The sequence below is a fragment of the Marmota flaviventris genome, chromosome 1, assembly GCF_047511675.1.
Source record: "Marmota flaviventris isolate mMarFla1 chromosome 1, mMarFla1.hap1, whole genome shotgun sequence".
NCBI lineage: Eukaryota > Metazoa > Chordata > Mammalia > Rodentia > Sciuridae > Marmota > Marmota flaviventris.
Genome location: NC_092498.1, coordinates 116,533,086 through 116,561,001, shown reverse-complemented (window position 1 = coordinate 116,561,001; position 27,916 = coordinate 116,533,086). Strand labels below are relative to the sequence as shown.

The 27,916-nt window shown below is 52.7% G+C and overlaps 1 protein-coding gene across 3 annotated transcripts in view; it reads left to right on the top strand.

Annotated features, from left to right (window-relative positions):
* Positions 1-27,916, top strand: part of Grk3 (G protein-coupled receptor kinase 3) — a 115,844-nt gene that overhangs the window by 60,647 nt on the left and 27,281 nt on the right. For all 3 annotated transcript variants that reach the window (XM_071615090.1, XM_027955882.2, XM_071615084.1), the window contains 8 exons: positions 2,685-2,786; positions 4,779-4,853; positions 8,594-8,655; positions 12,784-12,835; positions 14,412-14,503; positions 18,260-18,359; positions 23,957-24,035; positions 26,103-26,233. In XM_071615090.1, coding sequence (XP_071471191.1) covers positions 2,760-2,786; positions 4,779-4,853; positions 8,594-8,655; positions 12,784-12,835; positions 14,412-14,503; positions 18,260-18,359; positions 23,957-24,035; positions 26,103-26,233 — 618 coding nt within the window. In that variant the 5' untranslated portion in view covers positions 2,685-2,759. The remainder of the gene's footprint in view (positions 1-2,684; positions 2,787-4,778; positions 4,854-8,593; positions 8,656-12,783; positions 12,836-14,411; positions 14,504-18,259; positions 18,360-23,956; positions 24,036-26,102; positions 26,234-27,916) is intronic.

Below are 27,916 nucleotides of genomic sequence, written 5' to 3'. Positions count from 1 at the left end.
TAGCGGGCTCTCTTCTTGTCCGTGGGGGGGCATTTCCTGTTTCCTCACAGAGTGATTCTGGATTGTGCCTAGCAAGGTGGCTGGTGTATGGTGACACCTGAACTACGCCGTGCCCCTGCACAGGATGTGGGCTGCTTGTGTGGCCCCTGCTCTGTCCCCCTGCAGTGGGTGGTGGCCCCATCTTGCTCAGTCCCCCGGCCTGTGTATGGCGGCTCAGGGTCTGCTCACGTGCTCGCGAGTCATTTGGGGCCTGTCGGAGATTTTGACAGTATGAGCCCACAGGGCTTTGGAGCTGCCCCTGAGACCTTCTGTTTTCAGATGTGTCCTCTCTGCAGCTTCTGTCCAGCCCCTCCTCCACTGCCCTGTGCTTTGGGGCATTCTCCATGTCCTTCTGAGATCGTGCTCCCTGTGTGTCCCTCATTTACCGCTGTCGTTTGTGATGCGCTTTGGATACAAAGCAAACATGGTTTGTGGGTGAGTTGGCTGAAGGAGGCCAAACAGTGGAACCGGGATGCCCTACATTTTGGGATAATCAAGGGGAGGACGGCTTGGATTCATTTTTGAGCTCAAGAAGACCACACGCAGGAGGAATGTGTCTGGCTGCAGAACAGAGGCTGTGGGATCGGGCTGAACAGCGTAGGCTTGTGACCTTGGAGATGCTGTCTAGATAGTCACCTGGAAATGTCAGACATTGGCTGGATACTTAGAACCTGGAGCTCGCGGTCTAGAGTGTCACCAGAACATAGCTGGTACCCGAACCCGTGGGACCAAGGGGCTTTCCCAGGGAGGATGGAGCTGGGGAGAAAGGGGTGCTAGGGGGCGCTCTGAGGCCCTGTGGGGTGCAGAAGCCAAGCAGAGGAGGAACAGCCATCAAAGAGTGCCCCTTCACCAGCTGAGGATCTGGGCCACTCCTGGAGGGAGCGCTCTCAGCAGGTCAGTGCTGTTGAGAAGCTGGCCAAGGCGGGGACAGAACGGGGATTGGGCAGAGGAGAGACCCCGATGATCCTTCTCGTCCACCTCCCTGGGGGAGTGGGAGAAATGGGCAAGGCCACGCACAGCCCCTGGATCTGTGGATGGAGGTGCTGGCTCTCAGGGCCCTGGTGGTCTCGGCGGCAGGCTCGGCTGTGAGCTGTGTGCCCACGGAGCACAAAGGGACCACAAAGGAACCACGCAGTCAGTGTGGTGCATCCCGATGGTGGCTCCTCCCTCCTGCGGCAGGAGACGGTCCACCTGCAATGTGGCCCCTACCTGCTCAGACACCTGGAAAGAAGCCTGTGAACCCCAGTGGGCATCTGCTGTGCGCCTGCGGGGACCAAGGACATCCTGGTCCACAGTCCCTGGCAGTTGGCTGGCTGCCCTGTAACCCTTGGCCATGCTGATAGTAGAGGATGGATTCTGAGCGGGGCTGGGCCCCCCGCCTGCTGGGAGCCGCCTTCTCCGTGGGCCTGGCTGGAGCTTGTCAGGCTCAAGGTTCTAGGGGGAGAGTCCTGGGTTCAGAGTGCGGTCTGCCCAGAGAACCCGAGTGGTCCACACAGTCAGGACCTGATGGCGACCCCCCCTGGCTGGGTCTCTCGCTCAGCCCGGTGCCTCTGGATCGGGGACTGGCATTCATCACACGGGTGCTCACGGACAATACCTCTGGGAGGCCTGTTCTCGCTGAGGCCGACTGTATGTCAGGGCAGAGCCCTCTGCCTTGGTTCAGGGCAGGCTGCCTTGGCAATCGGGCATTCTGGAGGGCACAAAGGTGGGTGACTTCTACTCGGTTTGTACTCGCCCACAGGAGTCGCTAGCCCACCCTGTAGCATCCGAGCACTAAAGTGCTCAGGTCCTAGGGAAGGCCATGTGGGGCCGGCCAGCGCTTGGGACACCTTTCCCCAAAGTCAGCCTTTGTGCCAGGCACCTTGAGCTGGTCTTGGCTCCAGCTGTTCTCCCAGCTCCTTCCCATCCAGGTTCCATTCTTGTCCTTTGCATTCAAAGTATCCCTGCAAACAAAGTAAATGGGAGCAAGTCTGTAGGGCCTTCCATTATCAGGATAGAGCATCGGAACCCCTTCCGCAGGAGGGAACAGTTTCTAAAGCCAGCTTTACGGTCTAGCCTACCCGGGCACCGGCCAGGTCCCCTTTCCTAACACAGTGTTTGAGGTGACCTTTCCGTTAATATTTTTACAGTGCTGAAAACCAGTGCTCTTATCTAGGGGTTAATTCCTTTCTAAAATATTTGCTTAGTTGATTTTCAGGAATCTCTACGTAGGAACCTGGCGATGTATATCTTTCGCCCTGTTGGTTGTGGAATACTGCAGCCCAGTGAGAACCAACCCCATTGCAGCTCCTAGAACTGAACTTCAGCCACAGTTGAATTCTTTGTGCTCAGGCTGAGACTTGGCAAGGCCGGCCAGCGGTGGCTTTTGTTCCACGTGGTCATTGTAAGCTGGCCGTGCTCATTTCCTGATAGCGTGAACTTCCACATGTCAATGACGAGGGTCCACGGTGGAGCAGAAATCCCTGTGTGTGTTTGCGGCTGAGTTCAGACTGTCCCAGCTCCCTCCCTCCGACTTTAGAAGGCGTCTCCTGTGAGGCGAGGGGCAGTCTTTTGCTGGAACCCAGGGGGTTCCTGCCCAGCTGGTAATGTTGTTAGATAAGGTGTCCAGGAGCCTCCCCTAATGCTGACCACTCTTCAACATGCAGATCAAAGAGTACGAGAAGCTGGACAACGAGGAGGACCGCCTGTGCAGGAGCCGGCAGATCTACGACACCTACGTCATGAAGGAGCTGCTGTCCTGTTCCCACGTAAGCCCCGAGCTCCTCCCCGGGCTGCGCTCTGATCAGTGTGAGAGGGAGTGAGTGGTGGGTGGAGTTTAAGAACAAAGATGCCAGGTCAGTGTGTTGTTGCACACCTGTCATCCCAGGGGCTCTGGAGGCTGAGGCAGGAGGATGGTGAGTTCAAAGCAGTCTCAGCAACAGTGAGGCCCTAAGCAACTCAGTGAGACTCTGTCTTTAGATAAAATGCAAAATAGGGCTGGGGATGGGTCTCAGGGGCTGAGGGCCCCTGGGTTCAATCCTCGGTACCAAAAAAAAAAAAAGAGCTCAATGCCTGTGTTCTGTAGTCTGCCCCCGGAAGATCCACACGGTGCTGGAGGATGTTCCCAAAAGCCAATTCTTGCTCTGCAAAAAACTGAAGAACTAAAATTCCTAGTTCATATTAATTGAAGAAAAAGTCTCAATTCCAAACTTTCCAGAGAAAATTCAGCTTTGTTATTTTTAATTGCACTATCTTTTCATAAATAGGCTAATCAAATATTGAAAAGTATAAATCTTAAATAGCTTCAGTGAATTAACAAGGAGAATTGTGATTATTTTCTTAGTTTTGTTCATGAATAGTTAAATATCAGTTGGAGTAAATGTTTTCCTTGTAAATCAGATAGGCAATCTAATTCAGCCATTAGGATAAACTAGGTTCTCAGGAAATTATTTCACCAAAAGTAAGTGGAATAATTAATAATGAGAATTTGCCAGGCGCCGGGCACAGTGGTGCATGCCTTTAATCCCAGTGGCTGGGGAGGCTGAGGCAGGAGGATCACAAGTTTGAGGCCACTTTCAGCAACTCAGTGAGACCTTGTCTTAAAATATATTAAAAAATGCCTGGGGATGTGACTCAGCAGCTGAGTTCAGTCCTAGTACCGCCCCCCCTCCCCCCAAAAAACCTCTTTTTTAAAGGGATAGACTGACAGTCCTGGCCTCCCCCATTCAGTATAGTAGCCACTGGCCATGTGTGGCTGTTTGAATTTGTTAAAATTATTTAAAATCAGATGGGATTAAGAATCTGATTCATCACTTCCTCCTGAGTCACATTTCAGGTGCCCACAGCCCCATGTGGCCAGAGGCTCCCAGCGTGTGGTCAGGCAGGAAGCCCCTTGCACAGCCCTGCCCTGGCACCGATCTGCTCCAGCCTGCTGCAGGGAGCTGGTCCGGGCTCTGCAGACCTGGAAGAGCTGCGGCTGCAGGTGGCCTCTCCGGCAGCCCACGTGGCCTTGCTCTTTGCACCCACCTGCTTTGATGGAAGGAATTTCTGAGTAGGAAATCTCCGGTCCATGCCTTGCTGCTCCTGGAAGGCTGAGCCCCAGTGAAGGCCAGATGTTCTCGGAAAGCCGCGTGAACTTGGTTTTCTGTGGCTAGCGGGGTTTTAAGCCCCAGGAGGTGTTTTTTAAAGTTCTTCTTACTGAGCATTGTTGTAGAAGACGCAGGTAAAGTTTGGGGGGCTGCGGTCTGTGGTTCCCGCCAGTGGGAGCTCCACTTGCCCAGCTCCCCCTGCCGTGGCTGCAGTCAGAGCCCCGTGCACTCAGAGCCTCTGGCCACCGTCACTAGGCTTTGTAATGCTGCATTTGATTTTTAGGTGAGTGTCCATGTGTCGTTTGATGTAGGAGAGGGTTTGTGTTTTTAGAAGTCCCCTATCGGCAAGCGAGGAGACTCAGCCAGTGGGTGTAGCAGCTGTGCTGTTCCTGACACCTCATTAGCCCACTGACCTTGACCTCCCGTGGGGGTAGCTGTGCACTCAGGCCCCTGTGTGCTGCCACAGCTCTGGGAACCCTGCATACCCGAGGGATGCGCAGGCGTTGATCGGCCTCCACCCGGGGCGCAGAGTTTGGGGAACACTGGTTGGTGTAATTGCACAGATTGTCGCTAAGCGATTGGGGAGTTCGACTCTCTGTTGTGGTATTGTGTGCCATCGAGGTTCCTTACATATATGATTATTCAAAATCACTGTCTTTGATTTTTCAAAAGCCATTCTCCAAGCAAGCTGTGGAACACGTACAGAGTCATCTGTCCAAGAAGCAAGTGACATCGACACTCTTTCAGGTAAGATAGAATTGCTTCAAGGTAAAGGCACTGGATCCGCATAGCAGTTGGTCTCTGTGACATCCCTTTGGCGTGTGTGCGTGTGCAGTAGAGGAGAGCCTGCGAGACCGTGTCCTCCTGGGCCCGCTGGGCTTAGTGTCCCTTGCCTTTTCATTGAGATGGGCGCCTCCACCCACGGGCGGGCTGCACTTCCTGGAAAAGAGAAGTGTACCCCGGAGATTTCTAGTAGCATCCCATTCTAGAAGTCCACCCGGGTAAGACACTGGAGAAGAAAACTCTTCCACGTTTGATATTTTGAGACCTGGGATGGACAGGGACTTCACAAGATGTGTCCTGATGGCCCGGGTGTCGGTCCCTGCAGTCATCCCCCTCCTGGTTAAATGGGATTTGCTTTCAAGAATCAAGGGGGAATCTTCAGGGGCCCTGGAGTCACACCTGAGGATGTCCTTTCCCTTAGCCACTCATAACACACGACACAGCTCCATGTTAGATGAGGAGGTTAGGGAACTGGTCCCCTATCTAGACCTGGGTGTCACCGCTGTGGGGATGGAGCGGCCCCTCCTCCCCAGAGCCTGGGCGTCCTGTGGGTCCTACAGAGGTGGCAGGTGGTTTGCAAAAACAGTCCAGTTCTCAAGTGGATAATGTATTTTTATATTTCTATGAATTATAATAAATGAAAGAAGTAATGATTTTCATAAATGAAAATATTTTTTCCTTTTCTTGGTTGTTTCAGTTACAATGAGGTAAGTGGATGTTTGATTTGTCACCTTTTGATAGGATTTATTCATTCAAAATGAAGTTGATTATTCTACAGAGAAAACACTAATGTGGCCCTTAGAGCATGAGGACAGTAACAAATTGGGTGTCATCCTTCAGTCAAAATAATTAGACGTCCCTTTCACAAAAGGTAGGCGCCGTGTGCACGCGCCAGGGGGTTCCAAGCTCAGGTTCTGGAACTGGTGAGTGGGCTGGGTTTTGGCCCCAGGGCTGCGACCGCCTGCTCCTGTTTCCCCGTCTGTGAGGGGAGGTGGCCAGGCTGTCTCTCAGAGGGTCTTGAAGATTCTGGGAAAGGTCGCTTTTCCCTTGGCCTGCCCCCCCAATTCCCCCCAAATGTCAGCTAGGACCAGGTCCTGCAGCATCTGCCCCGTAGGTCTGTGTGTCTGCTCTGTGCCGTCTCCGAGGCGTTTCCTGTCAGAGTCTCAGTCTTCAGACGACTCTGCCGCAGACAGCTCTGTAGTCACAGGGTGGGGGCTCTGCTGTGCCTTCCCACAGAGCCTGTCATCGGTTCCCATAACCCTGAAACACCTGAACCTGCCTGATTCAAGAAACAAAAAGAGGTTCGTTTAACTTGGTGGTTAGATTAGAGGACAGAAGTCCAAGACTGGACACCCTGTCAGCAGCCTCGGGTGGCCCCCGTGGCTGTGTCACATCAGGCGTGTGGCATCACGGCAGGAGGGGTGCAGGAGGGAGAGAGCACAGGGAAGGACAGGAGGGGAGGGGGGCTGCTTCCCATGGCACCTCTCGGGAGAACTCACCAGAGCCCCCAGAACTGCCTGAGTGCCCCCAGAGGGCAGCGCCCGTGACCTCGCCTGCCCGGGTCCATCAATTTCCCATCTCACATGGAGGACCAGGTTCCAGCCAGTGACCTCTGGGATACACTCAAGCCGTGGCCTAGCCACAGCACCGGGCTTTTCATCCAGGTTTTACCTTTTCCTGCAGCACAAACCGTGTTGGAGCCAGCTTGTCCAGGTGAGATAGGAAGGTCACCTGGGTTCCTTTCATACCCTCGGGGACACTCATTCGCAAGCTTTTCTTCAGCCTGTCTTTTTTACAACACTTTACTAATTTGTTGGGTTCACTAAAAACGGACGAGTGTTCTGGTGAAGCTGATGTGGCAGGTGGCGTTCCCATTCCACAGGTAAAGGGGACGTTGCATTCATTCGATCGTGTCCATCAGAGCGTGGCGATGGAGCGTAGACAGAAGTGACGTTTGGGCGTTCTGTTTACAGATGTGCCCCCGCCCATCACGTGGGTGGAGGTTCACGTTACACAAAAATGTTCCGAAAGTCAATTCAAAATGCTTTTTATCAAGTTCCCTTTGTCCATGAAAATGACTTTAGAGATGAGTGTCACAGAGGTATGTTGGGTGGCAGCAGCCGAGAGGGGTCCTGGCTGGTGTTCAGATGTCTGAGACGTGCCAGGCCCCGTGCTCTTGGCAAGGGTCTTGGTTTTACTCAGTTCTCACGGTGGCCTCGCAAAGCAGAGGTGACTCACGTTCCCCAGATGCCCGGAGCCGAGGACCAGGGAGTTGCGCAGTTGCTGGCAGCTGGACGAGGCTCCTGCCCCGCTGCCCGGCTGTCCGGCGGCTCCTTCTGCAGCAGGGTGGTGGCCGAGAGGTCCTGGAGCCTTCCGTCTTTCACAGGATTGATGGGAAGGGGGAGAAGTTGGGTGGAATAAGGAAGCAGAGTGCCAACTGGCCAGTGTTCCTGTGACTAGAAGCCTGCGGTGGCTGGAGTGTCCCAGCTCTGGGTCCCGCTCTGTCTGGGAGCCTCTGGGGCCTCCTGGGACTTGAAGGGCTCAGCTGAGATGGAGGTCACACGTAGACGTGTCCCTGGGGGCTTTCCGTGCTGGAAAGGACTCAGAGATGCTTCACTGAGGAGAACACAGTCCGTGTGGTTTCAGGGGTCAGTCTGAGAACAGCGGTAGCCCGTCCTCGCCCGCGTCCCCTGCCCAGCACAGCCTCCCATGCCAGCACAGGGGGGCTCCCTAGAGAGCTCGGGGCTGGCAGCCAGGCCTGCCCGCCATGGCTCTCCCTGCTGGCGTCCGCTCCCTGTCTCTGCTCAGCCTCCAGGGCGCTCTGGGAAGACCCGGGCAGTGCTAAGTCTTGTCTTGGTCCACAGGTTCAGGTGTCAAGATTCCCCCAAAGACCTAGCTGACTCTTTTGAACCGTGAAGGGGGCCCTTGGTCATTTCTTGTTCCCCACTTGAAGTTCATCCACGAAACAGAAAAGTCTGTGCTGTTTATTTCACAGTGTGCCAAGGGCACAGGATTGGAGTAGATCACAGCTGTCCCGCCCGAGGGCCAGCAGCCCTGGCTGTCACCCTGCTCAGCCATGAACTTGCTGGAGGCCTTGGGAATGCACCCCCCACCCCCAGTCCTGGAGCCTCCGACAGCCAGAGGGGCAGGTTGGTTCTCCCTCCTGGTTCCCTTTAGCTCTGTCATTCCGAGGGGTCGAAAGCCCATCCATCACGGACACAACCGGACGAAGGCATTGAACTCTGTGGTTCTGTTCGCTCTGACTTGTGACGACTCAGTGTTCAGGCAGATTACGGAAGCTTTCTGCAAGATGTGCTACGTAACTCACAGGCCCGTGCGAAATGACCCCGTTGTTCAAAAGTTATCAGGAAGTTCAAGATGGTGACAGAGGAACGTCAGCCACCACCAAACTCTTCTAAGTGACATCCACCCAGCTAGTCCCTGTCACTTAGGAAGGGTCCGCTGCTGGCCACGCGCTACACGAGGCAGTAGGGACACAGGGGCCAAGTTGCAGGCCTGCCCCGTCCTGGTGGGCTCCAGGGGAGCTGCTGTGGTATAAGCCGTGCTGTCTGTGTGTCCGTCCTGGACGAGCAGCACCCCGGGAGTGCGCCCTGGGGCCTGGCCCTGTCTGGGGCTCACTGTCTGCCTTCCCTCTGGTCCATTCCCATTCACACAGCGTGGCATTTCTTCTCTGTCCTTTCCAGCCTTACATAGAAGAGATCTGCGAAAGTCTTCGAGGCGACATTTTTCAAAAATTTCTGGAAAGGTATGAAACTTTATGTATATAAATGAATCCAGTATCGTAAGGGCGCGTGTCACTCACTCTACTCTACTCTGTCTGTGCTGTCCTTAAATGTGTGAGACGCGGCTGGGCCATGCTCAGTGGCAGAGCGTGTGCAAGGTCCTGGGTTCCATCCCCAGCACTGCAAAAAAAATTTTTTTTAAGATGTGTTAATTTATTCATCCAACAGGTGCTTGTTGCTGTGACCGATGTGCCAGGCTGTTCGTCTGTTTCTTCATTATTTTATATCCTAATTTGGGGGTCTGTGTAGCTACACGTCCCTTTGAGTTTCAGGTCTTTAGCTGCAACATATCCTGAACTTTAAATAGAGCAGGGGACCTCGGGTTTAAAGCTGTCCTCTCAGGAGACCTTGCTAATGCAAGTGTGCCTGTAGCTTACTGGGTTGATTTGTTGGGTTCTGGAGACGTACCCCAGAATGAGGCGTACCCCCAGTGGGGCGTGCCTGGGCTTGATTCTCTTCAGGGCTAGGTGATGGGGTTTGTGATCCTGTACATCGTTGACATCCCCGGAAAATGGGTCCCTTTGGTCACTTGAGCTGTAGCGTGTGTTTGTCATAGAATTCTGGAGTTTGTCCTAAGAATGTGCATCTCCTCCGCCTTTCCAGCCCCTTCCCAGCCAGCTGCAGTGTTTTGAGCAGGCCTCTGTGATAACATGCTCTTGGCATTGGACTTTCTAAAACCGAACCTGCATTCACACTGACCGCCCTTCCCTCCGTAAACCTGGCTAATTTCCACGCAGTGGCCATGGCGATGGTGTCTCACGGCGGGAGCGGCTGTACAGCTGCTCAGAAATCGCACCCTGAGAACAAGGGCTACTTTCTCACAGTCTTCTCTCCCCACCCTCGGAGAACTAAAACAATTTAAAAACATGGCTGTGTTGTCAGTCCACTGGGGTTTGGAGATAATTTGCCTGGAGTAGAGTCATTCTTCCAAATGAGGGCCCTCCTCTGAGTAACAGCAGAAACTTGGGCAGGACGCCGCCCAGGGAAACCGCGGGCGGGCCTGGGGCGCATCCGCCTGGGTGGCCGCCTGGTCCCCGCCATCTCCACAGCAGGTGCTTCTGAGAGCGACCTTTCCCTCCTGTTGGATCAGCCTTGCTCTGATGTGACCCCAGGAAGTAGGGAAAGTCTGGGAAGGTCATTAAGTGGCAGGAGGCTTCTCCCTGGTGTCTTGTCACTCAGCATGGTGACCGACCCTTCCCTCCCAGGCTGACGTACATGGTCTGGTCCTTTATCCCGCCCAGTTTGCCGATTGGATGAAGCTGTGGGGCATGTCACGGAGCAGGCACCCTGCATGTCTGGAAGCGCTTATAATTCGATGTAAATAAGTTGTTTTTGAAGTCGTTTTATCAATCCATACACCTTTTAGGTGTATTTATAAATACACCTTTTAGGTGTATTTCTGTTAGTGAATTCTCAAATTTAAAAAAATAAAAATCCACATGAGGTCCTGAGTTTGAAGTTTGGGTTTTGAAAAGCACCTGCCCTCTAAGAATGCGGTGACGTGTCCTTGGGCACATTGGTGAAGGTGATTTCCCACCTCTGTGGGGTGGTGGGCAAGAGGGAGCCCTCAGCCCAGGGCCTGTCTCTGCCTCCTCCTGAGGAGGGCGGGTGGGGAGACCAAGGGGGCCTGGATCTGGAGGGGGCCTGGATATGGAGGAGGCCAGCCTTCTCTGGTGGAGGCCCCTGAATGGAAACGGGGCCCCACCCTAGCTGCACCAGGCACTTCTGGGTCTTTAATGTTGGCCTTCCCGAGACACTTTGGGGGCATCTGCAAGGACTTGGCAGCCGGCTGAGGCCATGGCGTGTCCTTCTGCCCCGGGGACTCATTAGGAATAATGAGTGCTTAGGTCTCGCTGCTGGAGCGAGCTGAGCCTGGACACTCAGGGGCCACCTGCGCCCCTCCAAAGAGGTGCATTCACAGTGGGTCCTGCCGAGTGGGCAAGACGTGTGCTTCTCTCTTCCCGGTGGGCCAGTCCTCTGAGGCAAGTTCCAAAAGGTGTCAGACCACCCGTCCCCAGCTCTGATCTCCAGTATTTGTGAGAAGAGGGAGGACAGGCCCATCAGACTGAGGGAGTCTGCGGGCCTGCTGTGGGTCCCTCGGTTTGGGGGACACCCAGGCAGGGCTGTGCCCTGTGCACACACGGTGCTCTAGAGGGCAGCTTGGATGCCTCATGCTAATCCACCGCTTCACAGAGATGTTGGGAGGGTCAGAGAACATTCTGAAAAGTCACCTTCTATTCGCTGACACAGTTGCCATGGGATTGCAAAGAATTCTTTTTTTTTTTAATATTTTTTCTAGTTGTGGATGGACCCAAGACCTTTATTTTATCTGTTTATTTCTGTGTGGTGCCGGGAATCCAACCCAGTGCCTCACACATGCCAGGCTAGTGCTCTGCCCCTGAGCTTCAGCCCCAGCCTGCAGAGAATTCTTCTGGTTTCGATTTTTAGTGTGGATATTACTATCAGGTCGTTACCATATTCCTAAAGGATCCTCATGGCTAAAGGCCTCTCCAGGCAGTCCCAAGGGAACCGAGCTCCTGGCTGTCTTACACGTTCTCCTGAGAGGACGCTGGGGCCTGCACTTGTACTTCAGAAGGACTTCTCCGTCTCCCCTCCTCCCTTTTCTCCTTGTTCCTCTATTGAGCCTAAGAGATGAGACCCAGCCCTCTCCAGAGCACTCTCTGCCTGCAGGAAGCCAGCCCAGCGGTCATTTCTCTCCTGTCCTTACTGATTTATTTGTGAACTTATCTCTGTATTTTTGCTGTGCTGGGATGGAACCAGGGCCTCATGCCTGCGGGGCAAGCACTCCCTGCTGAGCCGCTCTCGCCCCTTGCACAATCAGCGAGTGGCAGACACCTTCCCGACGCGTGGCTGCCTGCTAGGAAAAGCAATCTGGGGGCGCCATTGTGGGGTGGCAGTGGGGTGGGCGCTCTTCCTCCTTCCTGGGTGAAGACACTGGCCGAGCAGCCAAGGGTAATCGTGGGAGCATCTCAGGGCCCTGGGCTGAGGGCCCCTCTTCTCTTCGTATCTCTGGGAGCCATACTGAGTTTGGAGGAAGATGCTCTGGGGGCCGTGGGTCTGGGCTCCAATATGGCTCTGCCCACTCTCAGGTGTGACCTTGGCCATTGGGTCCTGGGCGGCCTTGGTCTTCCCGGCTGGGAAATGGGGGGCCCTGAAAAGGAGGGAGGTGAGCAGGCCCAGCCCACAGGAACCTGTGCTCAGGTGTTTGTTGCTCTTAAAATTATTTGTAAACTTTAATTTTTTTGTGTCATTCAGAGGCTCATTGTCCAGTAAGGTAGCAGCTAGCCACATGCAGCTACTGGACACTTGAAGGGTGGCTGGTCTAAATTAAAATGCAAAAGACTCAACCAGCCACTGAAGGTGTGGTGTGCAAACAAGAATGTGGAGGAGCCCATGAGCAGTGGCCTCTTGATTCCATGTTGGAGTGGTAATGCCCCGGGTTATATAAATTATTAAAATTGAATTGCACAGGGCTGGGATATAGCTCAGTTGGCAGAGTGCTCCCTCTCAGGCACAAGGCCCTGGGTTCAATCCCCAGCACCACAAAAAATGAAAAATAGAAAATCCTACCTGTGGCTTGTATTATCTTCCTGTTGGAGAGTGCTGATTCCAATAAAAATCCCATCATAGTCTGTGATGATTGAAGGAGAGACATGGAGTCTTTTATTTTAATTGTGAACTAAAGCCACGAATGACAGTGAAGGCTTTGTGAAAAAAAAAAAAAAAGCTGTTGAAGAAAACTTGCACTGGGTGGGATTGTGCATGCCTGTAATTCCAGTGACTTGGGAGGCTGAGGCAGGAGGATCACTAGTTGGAGGCCAGTCTCAGCAACTTACTGAGGCCCTGGCTCAAAATAAAAAATAAAGAAGGCTGGGCATGTGGCTCAGGGTTAAGCCCCTAAGTTCAATCCCTAGTACCCCCCTATACACACACACACACAAAAAAAATACTTGTGCTATTTCAGAAGTAACCCAAATAGTGCCGTTCTAGTGTATCTTACAACATTGTGCTATAAATCCAATTGTTTTGATATTTAATTTTTCAGTAATTATTTTTATATTCTCTTCTAGCGACAAATTCACTAGATTTTGTCAGTGGAAAAACGTAGAATTAAATATTCATGTGAGTATCATCTTTTTCTTTTTTCCTTCTTTAAATAAAAACTTGCCCTGGCTTCCCCTCGTGAGAAAATACTTCCTTCTGGGCCCTGCTCCCAAGGGGTCTCTGCCTGACCAGATGCTGCCCTGCACTCCCGGCTTGTTGAAAGGCCGCCCTCCCACCCACTGCAGTGAGCCCTCTCTCATATTCATGGAAGAATGTGCTTATTTATGCAAGAAGGGATTTTTTTTAGGCAGTAATTGACCTTTTGACAAAAATAGTAGTAAAACTCGGACCTCCTGCCTGAGGCGGCTTCCATCTTCCTGTCCCTCTCCCTTCTTAGGGCTCCTTTCCCTTCTCTCATTATGGGATGTAATACTAACAGTTGGGCCTGCGCAGAGACGGTGACGTCATTACAGATGCAGGCTTCCTCTTGCCGTCATCGTGGAGGAGGGACGTGGTCTGGGCACAGGCCCTCCTGCCCCGCCCCCCCCCACCCGGGGTCTCCTAGCTCTCCGTGTTAGTGGGTCCGGGTGGCCTCTCATGTCACCTCCACGGTGTAGGGCCTTCAAGCCCCTCATGTTCTCTCATCCGTGAGCCTTCCAACGGGGCCAAGGAGTGGACTGGATTTTTTTTTTTTTTTTTAAGATTTTTCCTTGGACTGCGCAGTGGAAGCGGGATTTGTTGTTTTGTTTTTTTCGCTTCCCCTTTACGTCCTGTTCCGTGGCAGGATTTAAAAAGCAAGAAGTGACACACATTTTGCACAATCCCTTGTCCCCCGGGAGCTCTCGTGCTGTCCCTGCTCCCCGGCTGACCTGGGGTCCTTGGGACTCAGCATCCACCGCGAAGCCGGGGCTGAGTGCAGGCTGGCCGGATGCGGGTGTGACATTCCGAGGGCTGGGGGGGACCCGGGAGACTCTCACCCTGAATTTGCCGGGTGAGATGAGCGGGGTTTGCTGTGCCCTCAGGTCCCTCACCCAGAGCGCAGATGCTCTTTCTGCTCTCGCGCTGTTGGCCGCAGCTGAGGCTCCTGCAGTGGGGACGCCCGTGACGGGGACAGTGCTGGTCAATGAGGCGCCTGTGTGAGCCTGGGGCTGGCCAGCCCTGCAGGAGCCCCTCGCTTCCCTGATGGGACCGACAGCAGCTCATGGCCCCTGCTGGGCTTCCCTGTCCTGTGCCTGCGGGCTCTGAACACAGGTGCCCCTCCTGCAGACGGTCCCTTCCTGCCACAGCGGCTCAGTGCCCTTGGGCGTTCCCTGGGCTCCGGGCTCCAGGGTGGGAGGTTGCTCCTCCGGCTTCTCCTTCCACTAGGATGGCCACCCGCGGGTCAGTGTGCTGCCCTCTGAGGCTGCCCACAGCGGCCCCCACTCCGTCCTCTTCCCTCTGGCCTCCAGTGGGAGCCTGGTGCTCCTCGGAGGTGGCCTGGAGCAGTCGGGGACAGTCTCACCCTGTGCCCTGCATCCTTCAGCTTAGGGACCATCGCGGAGGTCAGGGGCTCCCGCATTAGACCCCGACTTATGTTTTTCATGAAAAAGAAGAATCTTTGTGACGACCTACCTTAGGCCATCTCACCTTGTCACCCTGTGCTCCGACTTCACAGTTGACCATGAACGACTTCAGTGTACATAGGATCATCGGACGGGGAGGATTTGGGGAAGTGTACGGTTGCAGGAAAGCAGACACTGGAAAAATGTAAGCCTTCCGTCTCCCCATATCTCACCAGAATCATTTTTCTTTTTGGCACAGAAAAAATGAATTTATTTATTTATTTATTTTTATTATTGATTTTATTTTTTTTAAATACACAACAGCGGAATGCATTACCATTCTTATTACACACATCGAGCACAAGTTTTCATATCTTTGTATAAAGTAGGTTCACGCCAATTCATGTCTTTATATGTGTACTTGTTTTTTTTTTGCATTACAATTCTTATTACACACATATACCATAATTTTCCATATCTCTGTTTGTATATAAAGTAGGTGGACACCCAATTCGTGTCTTCATAATGTGCTTTGGATAATGATGTTAATCACATTCCACCATCATTGCTAATCCCCTGCCTCCTCCCTTTCCCTCCCTCTCCTCTGCTCTATCCATGTTCCCCCTCCCTACCCCACTATGAGTCAGCCTCCTTATATCAGAGAAAACATTCGGCATTTGTTTTTTGGGGGATTGGATCACTTCACTTAGCATTATCTTCTCCAACTCCATCCATTTACCTGCAAATGCCATGATTTTATTCTCTTTTATTGCTGAGTAATATTCCATTGTTTATATATGCCACATTTTTTTATCCATTCATCCACTGAAGGGCATCTAGTTTGGCTCCACAGTTTAGTTATTGTGAATTGTGCTGCTATAAACATTGATGTGGCTGTGTCCCTGTAGTATGCTGTTTTTAAGTCCTTTGGGTAGAGACTGAGGAGAGGGATAGCTGCGTCAAATGGTGGTTCCTTTCCCAGATTTCCTAGGAATCTCCATACTGCTTTCCACATTGGCTACACCAATTTGCAGTCCCACCAGCAATGTAGGAGTGGACCTTTTTCCCCACATCCACACCACCACTTATTGTTGTTTGTCTTCATAATAGCTGCCATTCTGACTGGAGTGAGATGATGTCTTAGAGTAGTTTTGATTTGCATTTCTCTAATCGATAGAGGTGCTGAGCATTTTTTCATGTATTTGTTGATTGATTGTACATCATCTTCTGAGAAGTGTCTGTTCAGGTCCTTGGCCCATTTGTTGATTGGGTTATTTGGGTTTTTTTGGTGCTTAGCTTTCTGAGTTCTTTATATGCCCCAGAGATTAGTGCTCAATTCACCAAACTATTAAGAGAATTCTATGCTTAGGACAAAAGGAAATCTCTATATAGAAATAGGGACGCCATGATCCCCTTCCTGAAGTGATGGATGGCAGAGGAGCCAGGTTGTACCTTGTTGAGCAGCAAAAATGAGAACAGGAAGCCTGACCACCCTGCCCTGGGGCTCATGGGACGTGCAGAGCGCCCCCCAGGGGTCAGGCCGGGGAAGATGAGCGGGGCCCAGAGATGGAGAAGGAGCCACTCTCTTCAGTCCCGTAAGACGGCCCAGTGAGAGACCCAGTGTGGGGTGGCCCAGCGCGTCAAGAGCCACGGTGGCTGGGCAGTTTGGGGTGGAGAGGGGGGAGCCCTGCTGAGGATGGGCAGCAATCAGGGCTCCCTCCCTCCCCTCAGAACCCCCTCCCTCCCCTCAGAACCTTGTCCCTGGGGAGAGCATGTGAGCCAGCAGAAGGGCCTGGGGAAGTGAAGGCTGGGGAATGTTTGTCATCAGACAGGAGCGTGTTTCTAAAGTAGAGAAGAGTGGCACACGTTGGCCTAGGAGGGTGGCACATGGGAGCCTCGGGCCAGGTGGAGCAGAGTCAGGGCCAGAAGGGCTGGGTGCGGTGGCACAGGTTTGTAATCCCAGCGGCTCAGGAGGCTGAGGCAGGAGGATCACAAAACCAGCCTCAGCAACTTATCAAGGCCCTGAGCAGTTCAGTGAGACCCTGTCTCTAAATAAAATACAGAATAGGGCTGGGGATGGGGCTCAGGGGTCGAGGGCCCCTGAGTTCAATCCCCCGTACCAAAAAAACAAAGAAACCAGAAGGAGCACTGGAGGTCACCTCATTCGGCACCCACCTCCCCCTTGCCCTCGACACAGCCCACAAGTTGTCCACAGCCCTGCCCAGCTCTTCCTGTGACCGCTGCCAGCAGCTCTGCCAGGCCATCCTTCCTGTCACCAGGCGGGTTCCACAGTTGCCACGCTCTTCATGATTTGGGACTTGAATTTCCCTTCACTAGTTTGTGTCCCGGCCACCTTCCTGCCTTGGGACACTGAGTGTGAACTGGCACCCCCAAGTTGGAAGTCCAGGGAAGGGTCCCGGGTTGCACCAGGAGAGCAGGGTCAGGTCCGCAGTTTGTGGCCTCTGTGCCTCCAGACCCTGGTAAATGGCAGTGACTTGTCAAGAGAATCCAACGCGGTTCCTCCCGGCTCCGTGCTGCCCCGAGGACTTTGGGTCCTACATGACATGTGTCATTTGTCGCTTGCTAGTTTCATTCAGTGGCGTTGGTCTTGTTTCCTCGCAGCAGCTTGTGGAGGTAGTTAGCATCTCTCCTAAGTCACTCGATGTCACACAAGCAGATTATTCCACTTGATCTCTTTGTCCTGAATAATTATTTCAGTTAACCCACAAGAAACCCCGAGGGCGAGGGCTCACACCGTGGCCAGGGCCTGGGCATGCTGGGCCCGCGCCTGCCCCCCTCTGCAGCAGACGGGGACCTCAGCAGAGGGTGGCCGCGTTGGAGAACTCCCTTCGTGAACACGAACCATTTAAAGAACACATCACTCTTAAGTGTCCCCAGTGTTCCCCTCCTAATGGAGCAGATCAGTGAGTGGATTCCTCCTGAGACGCCTGGGGAGGGGACCCGAGCACCAGCCTGGAGCCTTTCACTCCACCATGATGAGCTTGATCAGCCAGACATGAGGGTCTTCTGGACCCCAGCCCGCGGGGGCACTCGCACCCAAGCCCCGTGAACTAGACCACCAATGGGAAACCCACAGTCACACACAGAGGTTCAGTCCTCGCGACACCTGTGAGGATGGGCAAATGTTCCCCGTTCCCTGGTAGCTTTCTGTAGCCCTGTGACAGAGGCCTCGGGTCTGCTCCCGCCTGTGACTGTAGGATCGGCCCCCAGGCAACGGGCCTGTCTCATTCATATGAGTTTGTTCCAAGGTCTCAAAAACCTTTAGTTGTCCACTCTTCTTCTCAATGGACTTTAACCAATGATACGCAGATCTGATAAGAAGAATCACAATAAGCTAGATATCAAGATTAAACAAACCAATGTAGGGTCCTTTGCTCTGTGCACCCTCATCAAAACCTGGCCACTCCTGGTGCAGTGGCGCATGAGTGTCACCCCAGCAGCTCGGGAGGCTGAGGCAGGAGGATCGCAGGTTCAAAGCCAGCCTCAGCCACAGTGAGGCCCTAAGCAACTCAGTGAGACCCTCTAAGTAAAATACACAATAGGGCTGGGGATGGGGCTCAGTGGTTGAGGGCCCCTGAGTTCAATCCCCCAAATCCCTACCCCTCCCCCAAAATTCCTGGCCACTGATGAATTCATAATTCCTGCCTGGTGACATGCCACATGCACACCGCCAGCCTTGCCCCATAGTAGGGGGGGCAAAGCACAAACTTTATTCCTGTTCGTCTACTTTATGCATTAGTTAGCGGGGACTTCTGTCCCTGGGGCGATGGCTTGTCTTGCTGGATCCCCCGCCCCACATGCAGAGTTAACAGTCCTCCTGGGACCCCAGGCTGTTTCCCCTCCCCCTCGTACACATCGCCCAGGTCTTTGGAAGCCCTCCACGGCCTGCGGGTGTCAGTCAGAGGCACTCGCGTGGCTGACTCAGGGTCTCTGTTTCCAGGTACGCCATGAAATGCCTGGATAAGAAGCGCATCAAGATGAAGCAAGGAGAGACGCTGGCCCTGAATGAGCGGATCATGCTGTCCCTCGTCAGTACAGGAGTAAGTGTCCCTCGTCCCTGGTTGCCTCAACATCTGTCTGTCTGTCATGGGCCAGGACAACTTGTCTCCTCCGTCTGATCATGGGGCGGGATGAGGCCTGGGGGGTCCCGAGCGTGGCAGTCAGGAGGGGTGACAGCCTTCCCAGAGCTCACGGGACACCTCGCGGTGCCACCTGTTCATGTGTCCGAGATTTCCTGCGACACAGAGGATAGGAGCTGAGATGGCGGAGAATAATCGTGAAAGAAAAAAAAAAAATCACTTGACAATAGTAAAATGACTGACCCAGGAGCACCCAGGGAGGGGCTCCCACCTCCACCGGCAAATCAGAGGGTGTGGCGGGGGCTGGCGGAGCCTGAGGGTCCTCTGGGTGGGCCCTGGGCTGCGTGCGATGCCTCCAGAGGTGACTTCATCTCCCCCACAGCCGGCTGCTTCACCGCCAGGGCCGTGGGCATGTCCACCCCACAGCACTCTCCCCGTTTCACATTGTGTTAATAGGCCAGGCTCGGTTTTGGTGCAGCACTTGCGGAAATGACCTGTCACTCAGTGACCTCTCACCCAGTGTCGTCTTTATTTCCAAAGCAGCTTCCCATTCTGAAGGCTTTGTGTGAACTGTGTTGTCATCCATCAAAACCTTGGCTTTGCCAGGCACGGTGGCGCAGGCCTGTAATCCCAGTGGCTTGGGAGGCTGAGGCAGGAGGATCCCAAGTTCGGGACCAGCCTCAGCAACTGAATGAATCCTTAAACAACTTAGGGAGACCCTGTCTCAAATTTAGAAAAGTAAATAAATAAAGAAGGAAAAAAGGCTGGGGATGTGGGTCAGTGGTTAAGCACCCTTGGGTTCAATCCCCAGAACCCAAATAAATAAATAAATAAATGAAATGAAATGAAACCTTGGCTTTGAGGCCGGGTGTCCTCAGTGGCAGAGCACTTGTCTGGACGCATAGGCCCTGGCCCCCGTCACAGTGCAAAGAAACCAACACACACGACTCTCCCCCACCTTTTGCTTTGATTTCTGTGTAAAGTCGACACTGTGTCCGAGGACACGTCCAGCAAGGCCTCCCCAGCAGCCTGTGTGTGCACATGTCCACTAGCCTGGCACCTGGCTGTGGGGAGGGGAGCGGGGCAGAGGGCGTGGGCCAGAGTCTTCTGTGTAGCCCACCCGTGAAGTTAATGTGGGACACCCAGCCAAGCCAGCCGGTGTACACTCAGGGACACGTGGGGGCTTCTGGAGGTCACTGGATCTCATGCACAGTCAGCCTCACCAGAAGGAAGAGTCAAATTTAGTGGCTGATCAAAGAATCCCCTTCGCCCAGGGAGCCGTGAACCTGAGAGCCAGGGAGTTCGTTTCTTTGCCTGAAGGCTCTGGACGCAGGGCCAGCGCTTCCTTCCTACCAGTGCTTTGTGGGTGAAAGATCTTTGCTTATCGCCTGGGCTGACTGTATGGTGGGTCCCATTCTTCCAGCAAGAGCCTTAAGTGCTCTAAAAGGTCTGTTCCTGGAGCAAAGGAGCAGCCGGGTCCAGCTGAACCCTAGCCACCAGAGCTCCATGGCCCACAGCAGCTCCCACCACCTGCTCTCTCTTCCAATATAGGGGCTCAATCAGACTCACCTGGCGTGTGTGAGCACCCACTGGGTGGTGTGTGCGGCGCGAGCTCCCGGTTGCTGTGTGTGGGCCTTATCTGTGTCTTAAGTTTCAAACGTGCACCCAGCCGCTGCAGATTTTAGTAGTTATTAAAATACTCGTTTTTAATGAGCTGTCTCCAAGCCAGGGATATTTATTCTCAAGGAAGCCTCTGGGGAAACGTTTTGATGTTGGAGAAACGTTAAGGACGGTGTTCATGTAGCATTTTAATATTTATTATATTCAGATGAGGGCGAATCTGGTTAAGAAGTGGTTTGATTCCTCCCTGGTCTGACCTTAAGGGAATCAATTTAAAAATGGGGTTATATGGGGCCGCTGCTTTGAGCTGATTCAAAAGAATTATTTATATTTTATTCAAATATTAAGCTGTATCGCTGTTTTTTTGAATTTATAAAGATATGATGTCACCTTCAGAGTTCCAGTAAAGCCATAGGGGATCGTATTTCCACAGTCAGAGGCCTCTTTTGTGAACTTTTGGTAATGCTCAGCTGAAATCCACCCTGTGGGGCAGAGCCCTGGGCAGCTGTGCCCAGGGTGTCCTGGTGGGGCCTGTGCCGCTTTGGCACCTGCCAATTGCCCTTGGGTTTGGTCCCCCTCTGCTTCCCCATTTCTCATGAGCATAGCCTCCCTCCTCCCCCAACGAGGCGGTGGGAATCAGCCTTCCAGTTTGCTTCTCCCTGTTCCCATGGGAGGAAGGAAATGCGAGTGTTTGAGAACCAGGCAACGCACCTGCAGTTTTGTGGGCTTCCGGGAAGCCCCGTCCCTGCACCCCCAGAACCCCGGAGGGCTGGCCCCTCTACTTGAGGCTCCTAAAACCTGACTTTGTTTTTTTTTTCTTTGCCCTTATACTGCGTCGGGGGGAGGTGACGCTTTTCAGGTGTCTTGGAAAGGTAGCTCATCGGGAGGTGTGGTGAGAGCTGAGGCCTACAGCCCAGGGCTTGGGGGGAGTGAAGGGTGGACACGGCAGCCTCGGGTCCCCAGGAGGCAGGTGAGGGCACAGGGGTGGCCTAGGGGTGTGCTCTTGGGAGACTGTGTTAGAGTTTGGCGGAGTCTGGGAAGGTCCAGGCTGAGGGCTGGTTGAAAGGGGGGCTCGGGGGAGCTGTTAAGGAGGCTTCCTCCTGAGGAGCGGGGCACAGACGGGAACTCTGGAGGGGGCTGGCACCTTGGCTGGCTGCCAAGTTTCTCTGACCTCAGGCAAGTCGTCTGCCTTTTAGGGGCCCTGGCTTCTTGTCTTTAAAATAAAGGGGTCAGACAAGGTGTTGTTTAAAGACTCCTTCCTAGTCCAGTGGCCTCTGCTTCTAGCTCTAAAATTAGTCACTCTGCCCTTGTCTCAGGCCCTGCATTGGAGGGACCATATGCCATCAGGTTGAGAAATCCCCCCGGAAAGCCCACGTGTCCCCCTGGTGACGAGGGTGCAGTTCCCAGCTGGTGACAGGGTCCCCCACTTGTCTGCTCTGCAGTTGGATTGCTGTCACAGCAGGGCCAGAGCACGCGGGCATCCCTGGGAGCAGGAAGTGTGATACCTGACGTAGAAGGGCAGCCATCTGCAGGAGGCCGTGGAAAGGCATGGAGGGACAGAGGTGGGCTCTAGGTAGGACAGGCGGCGGAAAGGACCCCGGGGGTTCCCGCAGAGGGACAGTTCTACCTAGCATGGAATAAGTCTTGAAATCAGAAGACCGACACCCTCTCAACAGAACTCTAAGGGAAACTGGGCCAACACAGAGTGAACTTCCCAGTTCACGCTGGAGTAATTTTCTCCAGAACATTTATGGAAATTGAGTTCAAGTGCCCGAGTCTTTAGCACCCAGGAATGTGGTAACTCAAACTTACCCAAATGCCCTTCTGTAGAGGTCTTCACAGTGCAAATTCTGTTTACCAATTATTTTGTGGGAACTTGAACATTTGCTTTGGAATTTAATAATATGCTGTATCTGTTAAGAAAGTGGATATAAATAGTCTCTGCCATTTAAAATTCAAATCACTTCAGGGGTGATTACATGCTGTATGCCAAGGATCTGGATAGATCTAGGGAGCATGGTGTGCTTTCCCAAGAAAACACGAGTGAGTGTCCGGCACCCAGGACAGAAGTCACCTGTGTTCCAGATGCCTCCTCGCGGCTCTGCCAATCCCTGACCCCACTCCAAGTTCACTGCCCTCCAGATCTCCAACACGGTGACTCAGCTCTGTTGATGCTGTGTGAACTTTACAAAAACATGTGCCCCTCTGTGTGTGGTTCTCTCACTCAGTGTCATGTGTGAGATGTGTCTGTGTCACATACCAGAAGAATATATGACAGAGACTATTCTAAAATATTAACTGTCCAGCCCTCTGCAGAAAATATCTGCGGACCCTTGCTCCACAGCGCTCTGCTGCATGAAGACACCACCCTGACTTATCCATTCTGTGCTGATAGACATCTGAGGCATTTCCTGGCCTGGATATTTGAACATTCTTGGGCAGGTGACTTCGTGCATCTAAGTGCAGATTGCTCCAAGTGTCTACTTTGGAGTGGAATCAGCTGATCAGGGCATTTGCAGGTGATGCTCAGCCTTGGTAAATGCCACCAAGGGGCCTGCTGAAGCCACCTTCTGATTCTGCACTCCCAGCAGCCGGTGTGGAAATCCCACTCGCTCCGTACCTTTCCAACACCTGTCATGCTTGCTCACTATGTTTAGTGCTTCCTGTGGGGTTTGGTGCTAGCATATGGTTTTAATTTGAATTTCCCTGGAGAGTCCCCAGAGTCAGTGACTATGCAGAGGCTTGGGGACATTTAGTACTCTCTGATGTGAAGTGCCTAATTAATTACATAGTATTTTTGCCATTTTTCTTTTGATTGGTTTGTCTTTCTCTTTATTGATTTCTAAGAGTGCTTTATATATTCTAGACATGGGTCTGTGGTGCACGTGCATATTTACCAGGGTCTTCTCCCATTCTGTGGCTTGGCTCTTTTCTCGTGGTGTGTTCTGATGCACAGAAGCTCCTAATTTTATGACAAGTGCAGTTTATTGATATTTTCACTGTTAGCACTTTTTTGTGGCCTAAGAAATCTTTACCCAGGATCATAAAGATACCCTGTGTTTTCTTGAAGAAGCTTTTTGCCTTATCTTTCCCATGTAGACTGACATTGCAGGGGGCGGGGGGTGGAGTTAGTGTGTGGTGTGAGGTAGGGTGGGGACACAGCCTGCACAGATTTCAGCTGCCCCAGCACCACCCCTGAAAAGGCCAGCCTTCGTCCTGCCCCTTTGAGCACCTTGATCAGGACCCACGTGACCATCTCTGAGTGGGTCCTCTTGAGGATTCTGCTCTGCTCTACTGGTCTCCTTGTCCTTGGGCAGTGCCACCCTGTCTGAATTCCTGGTGCTTCATCAGGCCTTGACCTCTGCACTGCCACTTCCCAGCTCTGCTGTTTTTCAAGTGTCTGGACTTTTCTTGACAGTTTATGTTTCCATAGATTTTGGAATCAGCTTGTCAGTGTTCCTCGGGATCAAGGTCACTTGGAATCCACAGATTCATTAGGGGATAGTTGAATCTGTTTCCAGTTGAGCGATCCCCTCCCTGACCACGGTCTATTTTTCCACATTCAGAAGCGCTCTGTTTTATTCTCAGCGCTTCTGAACAGTAGCACCGACGCCATTCCTTCCTGTCAGACACTTCTCCAACTGCAGAAGCAGAGGTGGATGCGGGGGGCCTGAGTGACCGGAACCTAAACACTGGCCAGCATAACGGCGGCTGGCGGGGCAGATGTTTTTTTTCCTGCAGACTCCGGACTTTGACGAGGGTGTGATCAGTGTGGTCACGGCGCACTGGGGGCGCACTGGGGGCGCGCCGGGACTCGGGCCCCCTGGGTGGGTGGGGCTCCAGCTGCGTCTCTCCTGGGCCTTCGCTGACCTCTCCTCTGGGCCGGGGCGGGCAGTGGGCCAGCCATGCTCTGCTCACCAGCCTGTGCTCTCCCGCAGGACTGCCCTTTCATCGTGTGCATGACCTACGCCTTCCACACCCCGGATAAGCTCTGCTTCATCCTCGACCTCATGAACGGTGAGCGCGGAGCTCCGCCCTGTCCAGGCTCAGGCTGCGCCCCTGTCCAAGCAGCTGGCAGCTGGCCGGGTCCACCCCCACCCCCGGGGGCTCCAACAGCCTCCACCCCTCCGTTTTCCACTAAAATCCATTTTACACCGTGGACTGTGATTTCCCTCGGGCCTGCCAGGCTCTCCCCGGGAAGTGGGATTTTGCTCGAAGATATTCTCATGAAATGCTGGCTGTGACTTTTTACTTTCTGGAATGCAGCTGGCCCGGGGTTTTAATTAGCTCAGTTCCCGGCCCTCGTCCCTCGTGTCTTAGAGATGAAATATCTCACAAGAGCACAGGCCCAACACAGGCACCAGCAACGAAGGACCCCTGGGGCCAGCGCAGAGCGTGGACCAAGCTGCCTGCCTCCTAGATCCGCAGCTCTCCCGCCCTCGGCTAAACCATGAGCCGGATCCTGAGAACGCCAAATTCCATTTAGCTGGAAAAGCCACTTTCTAAGGGAATAGATGGCCTGGTGTATATGCGAAGTGGTTTAGTAACAAGAGTAGAAATGAGAAGGCTGCCATTCTAATGTGCAGATGCCTGCTTCTGTTCTGAAGTTCGCTTAAAGTTTTACTCTATTCTTTTTTATTCACTTTTTTGGAACCAGGGGTTGAACTCAGGGGTGCGTAACTGCTGAGCCACATCCCCGGCCCTTTTTTTGTATTTTATTTAGAGACAGGGTCCCGCTGAGTTGCTTAGGGCCTTGATAAGTTGCTGAGGCTGGCCTTGAACTTGCGATCCTCCTGCCTCAGCCTCCCCAGCCGCTGGGAAGAAAGGTGTGCGCCACTGCACCCGGTTGGTTTTACTATATTCCAAATGTTTGATTGAAAACCAGATCTATCCAAAAATACAAAGGAGGGGCTGGGGATGTGGCTCAAGCAGTAGCGCACTCACCTGGGGGCGCTGAGTTCAACCCTCAACACCACATTAAAAAAATAAAAATAAAGATATATAAAATAAAATAAAAAAAGAATTCTTAAAAAAAAATACAAAGGAATTCACAGACAGGATAACCAACCCAAAACGCCAGAGATGTATCCCACGTGACCCTGTGGACATGAGGGTCAGAGCAGGCAGCCAGTGAACAGTGATGGGCAGAAGAGCTGCCAGGGGTCAGGGCCCACACACTGACTGCAGGGCTTGGGGGCCTTAGGACAGTGGGGATCCTTCACATTTTGATCTGGTGGCAGCTGAGCAGTAGCGCACCTGTGGGGAGAAAGAATCTTGTAAAAAGGTGGTCAAAAACGTTGGACACACATTAGCTTTTATAAATGAATAAGGCTTTCCCTGTGGTTTATAGAAACACCCCTGACTGTTGGTGACACTGTGTCCCTTTAACAAGAAGCTGTAGGAGGAGTTCCTTTTCCCAATGTGGCATTAAGAAAATCTTCAAACATGCAACAGAGTTGAAGAATATCGCCAGGGACACTCCAATCCCCACCACCTGGAGTTTGCCTTAAAAATTTTACTGTATTTGCTTTATCAAATCTCTCTCCAGGCTGGGTGGGTGGCCCATGCCTGTCATCCCAGTGACTCAAGAGGCTGAGGCCGGAGGATCACAAGTTCAAGTCTAGCCTCAGCAACTTAGCAAGACCCTGCCTCAAAATAAACCTAGCTCAGAGGTAGAGCACCCTGGGCTCAATCCCCCCGTACAAACCAAACAACTTCTCCAGGTGAACAGTTTGTATTTTCTGTTTGTCTATGGAGGCGGATGATCACAGGGCCATCTTTGGGTCTGTATGCAGGTGGATTTGGTTCCTGGACAGGATTTCAGGGGATCAGGGCAGGTTAGCTGGCCCCCCTGGATGGCGTAATTGGGAGCTGAGCTTCCAGCCCAAGGAAGCCCCTCCCTGCCTCCTCAGTCTTCTCGTCGCTTAAGTTTTCTCTAAACCTTTAGCCAATCTACTGAAATCAGAGGTAGGTGTGTAGACCAAGCCCTGGCCCTGTTCTGCTGGGCCGTGACTATTTAGGGTGACAGTGACTCTGTTTTGCTTTAACAACGTGCTGTGAATGAGCTTCTCCATCTGGTTCCAGGGGGCGACCTGCACTATCACCTTTCCCAGCACGGGGTGTTCTCTGAGAAGGAGATGCGCTTCTATGCCACGGAAATCATCCTGGGGCTGGAGCACATGCACAGCCGGTTCGTTGTGTACAGGGACCTGAAGGTGAGGACGAGGCACGGCCCCTGCAGCATGGTGGATACAGGTGTTGAGCCGGCGGTCCCTGGGCAGTCCCATTGCCTCCCAGAGGGGCAGGTCCCTTTCTTCACAGCCCCATCTCTGTGATGTCAGTCCCTCCCAGACCAGACTCTGCAGGGCCGGAATCCCTGGCCAGCCCTGTAGTCACAGGAACCTCTGTGCCCGCTACAGTGCCCAGTGCAGCGCAGACACTAAGTCAAGAAGAGAAAACAATTAGCTGGGTGCAGTGGCGCACGCCTGTCATCCCAGTGGCTTGGGAGGCTGAGGCAGGAGGATCGTGAGTTCAAAGCCAGCCTCAGCCACAGCAAAGGCACTAAGCAGCTCAGTGAGACCCTGTCTCTAAATAAAACACAAAATAGGGCTGGGGATGGGGCTCAGTGGTGAGTGCCCCTGAGTTTGATCCCTGGTAAATACACATTCATATATATGTATGTCCGTATATGTGTATATAATATATATATAAAATACTTGTTAATTACTATATGTATAGCAATTAACAATGAAAAGTAGGGTAGGTGGTTTTTGGTACTGCCCACTTTGTGATCCATTATAGTTCACTCATTGCCTCACTGTGCAGCCAGTTTGGCCCCAGCCCTGTCAGAGTTGGAAGTGCACAAAGCCAAAGGCAGATCCTGACTCCTCTGGGCAGCATTGGCTAGCGAGGCTGGCTCCTGGCCCCCACTACAGCATCTCCCCGAGGCCAGCCTTCCCACGTTGCCTTGTTCTGAGCTTGCCTTCGAAATCCTCAATAGGAGTTTAGATCCCTGAAGTCCATGACCACAGGGATCTCTGTTCTCAGCCCAGGCATTAAAAATCATGAGGTTGGCTGATTCTGAGTGCGCCACTCCAGGCTGTGGGCATGGTCCTGGGTTCTGCGTGGAGCAGGGGGTCAGGAGGTTGCTCATGACATCCAGGTGATGCTCATCCAGCTGTAATGGACAAGAGCCTGAGGACAGGTGGAGATCAGAGGGACCATGGCAGATCGTAGACACTGTCATGCGAACATCTAAATGTGGAGCTAATAATGAGGTGAAAATTGACAGGAGAGCCCTTTGCTGATGGATGAGGAGATGCACGAGAGAGAGCTTGACTCTCATGCCAGATCCCTTCCCAAGGGCCCACAGTGGCCGGTTGTAGCATCCATGTCACCTTCCTCTCCCTAAGGAGCTGAGGCGTTGATTAGCGTTATTAGGCGTTGGGGCATTATTAGCGTGAACCTGCACAGCCAGTTGTGGTGTAGAGGGACCTGAGGGTAAGGACAGGCGTGGGCCTGCTACAAATCTAAAACACTGTTGTTTTTGAGCACAGTATGTTTTTCACAAAACACTTTGTGAATTTCAAACCTTTCTTCAAGGTTGAAGAATTATTCCCTTAGTGTTCGTGTGAGCATAAAGAAGAAAATGTATTTTATTGAATTAGAAATAATTAGACATTGGTTGGCTCATGACATTTCTTTATGTGAGTTTCACAGAATAAAATACATGCTGGAGGCCCATGAGGTGCCATTATCATACATTTTAATTTAAATCTATAACCGGTTACTAGTCATCTTGATGCTGTATTTTTGTTTTCTAAGCTATTTAGTAAGCAGTGGCATTATTTAATTTCTATTCAAACTTAATTCAAGTCACTCATGATTATTCATGCTTC